Below are 7,897 nucleotides of genomic sequence, written 5' to 3'. Positions count from 1 at the left end.
TTGCTGGACATATAATCATTCTGAATTATCCGGTCTTATGCATTTTCGAGTATCTCGTTGAAATTATACATCCTGCATTACTTACATCAAACTTGTCCTGAGTAAACCTGGCCTCCCCCTTGGCCCATATGGCCAATACCTGTGTAATAAATGCCTCCACAGACTTATACTTCTGACTCTGTGAACTCATTTTTCATTCGTCATCAGCAGAAAAATTCCGGAACCTGTTATTAAGGTGTTCATGCGTGCCCTTAATGCTGTAGAAATCCTGAAGTGCCTATTCCGATGGTTCCTTTCTGGGCCACATAGTACGTGTGCCTGGCTCCCGCACAGAATAACCTTTCTATGTGCTTGACAACAGGTAGGAGCTACTAGAACAGTTGTATAATATATTGTTATAATACACAAGGAAAAAGATGACCCTGCTGTTGTTGCCCTTAATACATATTAAGCTTTAACAAAATGTTGCCTATATAAATGCCCATTTTACATTAGGTAATATCTAACATTCTACGAGAACAAAAAAGACGGAAAATAAGACATATGTAAGAAGAATAAAAAGCAAAGAGAAAAGAATACAAATAAAAAAAATAAAAAACAAACAAGGTCAAGAAAAAAAATACTACACTACACTACCGTACGCACACAACACAACGTCATGAATACCCCCTTCTACACCCGACGCCCGGTTCTCCACTAAACGCCTTCACACACTGTCTCTCTGCGCGTACACCTAAAAACCGCAGTATAACAACAACATCAATGCTTGTGCCGTGGTTGCCGCCGTCCTGCCGTCGTGGTTGCTCGCCCACATAATATGTGTGTTCCGTCAGCTCTCCCGCTCTCTCTGGATCCTTCCATCAAATCACGGCACACGGACAATGCCGTACTCGAACAATCCCGTGTACCCGGGCCGCGTTTGCTCGGCGAGACAATCCTCCTCCTTCTTACACTCGGACAATCCTGCGTCGAACTGCTTCACTCGGACAGTCGTGTTTACGCGGCCACGTGTGCTCGGACAGACAATCTCTCCGTCCTTTCTTACACTCGGACAATCCGTCGTCGAATACTTCTTACACTCGGCCGCTTTGGTCGACGCGTTTGCTCGGAGAGACAATCTCTCCTTATACTCGAATGCTTATTCGCATGCTATATGTGTGCTGCACTATACCCATAGCATGCACGTTCTCAGCTTTTAATAATTAACGTCACACAAAGGAGAATACTGCCCTTTCATAGTATTCATTTAAATCTACATTTTATATGCATGTCACATGTACCGCCCTGTTCCTATGGTCATGTTAAAAGAAGTGGACTACACAGAAAAAGAACAAAACAAAAGCAACAGTAAGCACAAGTAAGCAGAACAGAGCAGAAAAAAAAAAAACAAGGTATGGAATAATGTAAACCCGAAATATATTATGTATATCACATAATAAAGTAAAAGTGGTGTACGATTAGCATGCGTTAGTTCCCATTCATATGCCGCGTCATCCGAATGTCAGAGCTGGTCCAGTAGTTCATCCACATATAACTCCTTCTCTTGCATACTACTCTCGAGCTCGCTCTGTTCTATGACTAGTGCCAGGATCAGTATCCATGTGGGAGCCGTTAACCGTTGTTTCATGTGCGGTGGCGGATGCATTGGCTGCGCGCGTGGTGCAACTCGCACTCGTAGTATATGTTCTGTTCCCATTGCTTTTTCCACTTCTAAGGCTTTTTCCGCTATAGGTACTGCGCGTTTGTGCGGTGCTCTCGCCTCCGCTACATTATTCAACAAAGGTTGGAACCACGCCTCCGCACCATATATATGCATAAGCGCATGTTGCTTCGCGACCCATGCTTTCCACAAGTCCAGTTTCTTCCTCTCCAGGGTTGCGGCTGTCCTGTGCTCACCGGATGCTGCGTCTGCCATCATGTGCTCACGCACATGTTGTGTCCAATCCGCTTTTAATTGCAGAAACCACGGCTGCCCCGTGCACGCCCGCAATAGGTGCTTGTTGCGGTGAATCCAAGGGATCCATTGGGTGCAGGCGGACGTCGCATTGTCGGGATTGGAATGAGCACGACTCTGTTGTGCATCTAACTGTATAGTTTCCATACAATTCCATCGGTCGTCTTCGGTCGGTGCAGAACGGTCCGTTGCTAACTGCATGGTTTCCATACAAGTCCATGGATCGGAGTCCTCTTCATTCGGTGCACAAGGGCCCGGTGCTAACGGTATCGTTTCCATACAACCCCATGGATCGGAGTCATCTTCATTAGGTGGAGAAGCGTCCGTGCGTTCGATGTCAGTGGATGGATCGAGGGTGGATGAAACATCGTTCCCTGATAAACCCTGGTTTGTGCTAGGAGCATGCGGAGAACTGCTATAGCCCTGGGCGCACCGCATCAACTCCTGCGCAAACGCCTCCACAAGTATCTGCAAATAGTCGTCTTTGACGCTTTCCCATTCGGTTGCTTCACATTCGTGCAGCACTTCTAGATGTAGCTCGATGATGGTGCGCTTATGCACGCGTGGGGGGCGTTGTCCTCGGGCGGATGTTGACGCAGGTTGCCTATCCCTAATCATCGTGTGACCGTAATCGGGTGGCGGCGCGCCGCGTTGTAGATGCTCCAATATTTCTTCGTCGAGTGGCGGTGACGGCACGTCACGAACGGTTCGATATGTTCGTCGTCGTTTTTTTCCGAGGTACGCAAAGTACTAAGCAAAGAAAAAGGGGGTAAAGAGGAGGGTGAGGACGGTAGGATAAAAGGAATGAATGCGGGTGCAGGAGAATATATGGATTAGAACGATCATATATTGGAGCCGGTTGGGATGTTCTGAGGTATAAACATCCTGCACATGCAGCATGCCCGCATTGTCGTATATACTTACCTTCCACAGAAAAAACGCGATAACCCCAATACCAACAACCGCGGGAATGATCACGGGGGTGTACGGCTTGACATCTGCCCATGTGAGGCCGGGCGAGGAGGTACTTTGGTCATTCATTAGTTCTTTCTTCTCTTCTGTTTTTGTTAAACCACTTCCAGTATCTTCCTTTGGTGCAGCTCCTCCTCCTGCCGGAGTACCTACACCGAAATTGTCTCCTGCGGTGCCTGGTCCGGAGGAACCAGGATTTTGGTGACCAGTAGAACCTGCAGCAGGGGAACCGGGGTCGCCTGCACTACCACCTCCTCCATCCCCACCCCCTTTTCCTTCCTCACCAGACACACCACCTGCAGTGGTTTTGTCGTCGCCGCTCGACCCCGCCTGACCGTCCCCATTCAGATCCGCTTTTGGTTTGGGTGGATTGAGAGGAGGGGGGTCACTATTTTCTCCGTCGACGGCGTTCGGATCGGCTGGGTTTGCTTCACGATCTTTACCAGCTGGACCGGTAGTACCCGCGTCACCGAGCGGCGCTGGTGAACCAGGTGCACCGCTTGGACCTGTTTCACCGGGTGAACCATTGGAACCAGATGGAGCTGTTGGTGTTGCTTGTGCTGGTGCAGGAGCTGGTGCTGTTGATGCGTCTTCTTGTGTCGTATTCGTGGGGCCACTGACATCGACTTCACCTATAAGTTCAAGCGGCAAGAAGGACGAAAAGAATATGCATCAAACTGAAATTTTACGAGGTGGTTGGGCCCATGGTTCACGGTGGTTGATCATGCTGCGTTGACCACGGTCCGTCGATGATGGTTGGCCACACGATCCGCACCATTGGCACCATGGTGCCACGGAGACGACGTGAAGAACGGGGAATGGCACGGGGGCACGGTGCCACGGGGCAGGAGACGGACGGTGAGGCATGGCACGGTGCGAACGGTGTTTGGCATGTGCCACTCCGGGAAAAGACTCTCTCTGTCTCTCGCACAACCCACAACACACAACACAGCACACACACACAGTGTGTGTGTGTCGATGTCTGCGTCGACGTCTACATCCAGCGGCGGCTGTCTGTCGGCAGCTGTCGCCTCGTCGCTCTGCGTCGCGCCCATTCTCATTCGACGTTTGGTTTCTCTCGCTCTCTCTCTCTCTCCGGAAAAGTTGTTTTGTTTTTTTGTTCTCTCGTTCTTTGCTCTCATCGGACTCACTACCTGGGGTACCATTGCCTGAGCAGTCGGATGAAGAGCCTTGGCCGAAGGAAATGATAAGGTGAGCACCCGCGGACGTTTTTTCATTGATATCTTGCGCGCACATACTAGTATTACTTGAGGAATCCGGCGGTGTAGGCGCCTTACTGCTTCCCTTAGGTACTTTCCCCTCGGAGAACGGTGCTGTTCCTGCCTGTGGAGACTGTGGTACTGGGGGTGACTGAGGAACGGGTGGCGCTTGTGGTTCTGATGGTAGCTGTGGTGGTTGTTGTGGTGGAGCTTCTGGTTTCTTCGGTGGCGGTGCAGACTTCGCTGGACTCTTGTCTACGGAAGAAGATAATGATGAAAAATACTAATGTACACAGACCAGGAGAAATAAGTAAGTAAAGAAAGAAGAAGAATCCCAAGGACTGTGAGCCATCTGCTGTTCCTTGCACTCTGCCCTGAGTGTCATGCTTAGGGTTCCCATCCCAACACCCTGGTGGTTCCTGTCGTGGATCTCCTTCGTCCCACAACCACTCTCAGACACAAGCACTCTGTCACACAAACAGTGTCAGGCACACCTCGCCTACACAGTGGCCAACGCTGCCACCGGTACGCTCGTCGCTACGTACGCGCCGTCGTCGCCGCACGTGCGGTGTTGTTGTGGTGGTGGTGGCATGCGCACGGTACGTGGCGTACGGTCAGTAATGGGCCGAACATATTCGTAGTGTTGGTATTCGTTTTCTTACCACTAGTGTTCCTATCGTTCAATTCTGTAATTTTCTCCTCTACCACTTGCGTCGCCCTCTGGATTATTTCTGCTGCATTCGTTTTCACTTTTTTGCCTACTGTTTGATCTATCTGACGTTTCTCTGCCGTCGTAGGTTCAGTACTCGTACTGTTCATGCCCTTCTCCTTAATATACTGTTTCCACTCTGTATTACAGGGCATTTCCCTTTGCATCTGTGCTATTTTTCCAAGTAATTGCGCGTCCTGCAATAACCACTCTGCTATGTCCAAATTTATTGCTTGCACATGGTGCTTATGGCCCTCGTATCCGCACATTGTGCACCTCTTGTCCGTAACAGGCCCAGGTGGCAGTCCCGTTCCTAATTTCTCATCCCCCATGTGCTGCATTACAATGTATGCATATTCGATACCTCTGTACCATTGTTGTTGACCTTCACAATACTTTTTTTTCAGTAAATGTCCAAATACATTTGCTACTTCACATCTTAGTTTATTCTCTTCTTCCTCATCCATGTGCACGCCGTCCTGCGTGGCGTTGTCTTGTCTACCCCACCCATTGGCGAAACCCAATGCTATAGTCATAAGTCTACACCTGACTACGTCCGGTACCATCTGCTGCTTGTAATATGTGGATGTGTTGTCCATATCTTCCCAACCAGAATTATAACAGTTTACACCATACGCATCTACGTGCTGTTCATTTTTCTCCATATATTCCTTAAAATCTTTCAAAACCTTCTGTAATTTGTCCATATGTTGTTTCTGTATTATGAGCGTGAAAATACATGTATACGTATGTTAACGGTTTCAGCACAATCTACCCCGCAGGAACATTCACACCCGCATATATGCATACACGCCATGGACAAGTTGTTCCTTCCATGTATTCCTCATCCCTTCTGTTTCCTGCCCTTCACACACTCGAACTTACACCATAATTAGCTTGCACATATGTTTCCTTTTGCCTCCACTCCAATAATTTGTCTCCTTGACACTTCTGCTGTGTGTCGTGCTGCTTCCCCTGCCCGCCTCCGGTACTACCAGCACCACTCGTACCACCACTACGACCACCACCACCACCAGATGGCGACGTCGGCGTCCCACTTCCCGGTGGTGCCGGTTTCGCCGCTATTGGTGTGGCAGCGTTGTTTGTTCCGTTGCCGGGTGCTGGTGGTGCTGGTTTGGCAGCGGTGGCAGGTGTGGCCGGGGCCGGGTTGCCTGACGGTGGGGGCGATTCACCCGATTTGCCCACTCCTTCTTTTCCCGGACCCACTGGTCGCGATGGCCGTGGTGGCCTCGGTGGTGGAGGGGGTCTGGGTGCTGGCGCTGGTCGTGGCCTCGGCGTCGGTGGTGGCCGTTCATGCGTAACTTCACCTGTTGAACTTTTCGAAGAGTAGTCCCCGGTGTTCACCTTCTTTATTATATCCTGCATACGTGTACCCTCCTGAGATGTCTGTATTGCATCCAAAATTTTTTTAACCGCCGTTTCTATTTCTTCCCCCACCTTCTGTATTTCGTCCTTTACCTCTTTTTTTAACTCTGTTACATCATCGTCTAGCTGTCCCTTTCCCTTGTTCTTGACGGTACAATCCGGTCCTAACACCCCCTCCTGCCCATCCTGCAGCTTTAACTTATTCCTCTCAAGCCATCTGTCCATTATGCGCCATAAATCCCATTCGCCTGTTTCTCCCGTGCTCCCACTGTTATGCTGCATATCCTGCTCTTGACATGTCATATTAGGCTGCTTGTGATCTCCTTCTTTCACTAGTGCTTCTGCTGCCCGAAATGCCAGGTTCCCTCCTTGCGTGTTTAAACATGTGTGACCTATTATTCTCTTCAAAAATATATTTACCAGAATACACCTCATGTATGATTCTATGGCATGCTGCTTCTGTTCTATACTCCCGGAGCGTGCACCCGGTATTCCTGATTGCCTCATGCCTAGGGAAATACCATGTTTAAAACATAATGCCTTCAGTGCTAACGCGCACACAGCTTTAGTCTGCGCATCCAGTTTCCCGGCTTCTCCGTCTTCATCGTCTTCCCCCCCACACAATGTCGCTATGATATTATCATCTTCCTCATTTTCCATGTGCCCCCTAAATTTCTGCCATACTTCCTGCACATTCTGCCAAAAATTTTCCTGTAAGTGCAACATTAATTGCATGCACATGTATGAACTATACTCCTGCTGCTACCTATGCTCTGTATATAATTATCTATACTATTGCACTTCCCATTTATATATATCTTTACCCTTGTGATAATATTATAGCAGCCGATAATGCACATACACATTAGCCCTTCGCACAATCCTCAAATGTAGTCTATAATAGTTGTATAATACTGTCCAATTTCCTTTTATTCGGTGATACACATGAACTTACCCTACATGACTGGTCACAACCCTTTACCCCAACATTCCCCGTCTTAATATAGTCCTTCCACAATATGTCCAAGTACGTCGCCATGATGGCCCTATTCTGCGTTAGGTAATATGTTCGTGGTTCTGACCCGCACCTGAACTCTGCACTAAATGCATATTAGCCCCCAAGACTACAGCTCACTTCCATAAATATTTGACTTCCTGCATACTTAGATTATTCCGTCCTTACTGTATCCCTTAATAGCAATACTGTGAACATAAATCCTGGACCCGAGGAACCCTTAACCACAAATACCCCCCCTTTCACAACAACTACCCGCAATGAACAAAAACTACCCCCCTTAACAACAAATACCCGCACTGAACAAAAACTACCCCCCTTAAGAACAAATACCCCCCGTAACAACAAATATCTGCTTTAACAACAATACCGTTAAAAACCAGTATGCCCTATACACTAAACCGCAGTAGCGACAACAACATCAATTCTTCTTCCGTCGTTGCTACCGTCGTTGCTGCCGTCGTTGCCGGTACTTGTATGCTCCCACATAAGATGTGTGTTGCTGCCTCCCCCCCTCTGTGGATCGTTGTGCGGAGAGACAATCTCTCCCTCCTTTCTTACACTCGGCACAATGCTTACTCGGCTACTTCGTCGAATCCGTCTTGCACTCGGATACTTCGTGCGAAGCCGGCCGCGTGTGC

At 48.7% G+C, this 7,897-nt stretch overlaps 1 protein-coding gene across 1 annotated transcript; it reads right to left on the bottom strand.

The window, feature by feature from the left end:
• Nucleotides 1-1,501: 1,501 nt before the first annotated feature.
• On the bottom strand, nt 1,502-6,967 carry AK88_04721 (uncharacterized protein; the record flags this gene model as incomplete). Its single annotated transcript, XM_012482329.1, has 6 exons — nt 1,502-2,704; nt 2,879-3,558; nt 4,081-4,401; nt 4,809-5,571; nt 5,741-6,027; nt 6,184-6,967. 6 exons carry the CDS (start codon nt 6,965-6,967, stop codon nt 1,502-1,504), a joined length of 4,038 nt encoding a protein of 1,345 aa, XP_012337752.1.
• Between the last annotated feature and the right edge of the window lie 930 nt (nt 6,968-7,897).

This window comes from Plasmodium fragile (assembly GCF_000956335.1).
Source record: "Plasmodium fragile strain nilgiri unplaced genomic scaffold supercont1.73, whole genome shotgun sequence".
Taxonomy (NCBI): Eukaryota; Apicomplexa; class Aconoidasida; order Haemosporida; family Plasmodiidae; genus Plasmodium; species Plasmodium fragile.
This window is presented reverse-complemented; position numbering and strand designations above follow the sequence as displayed.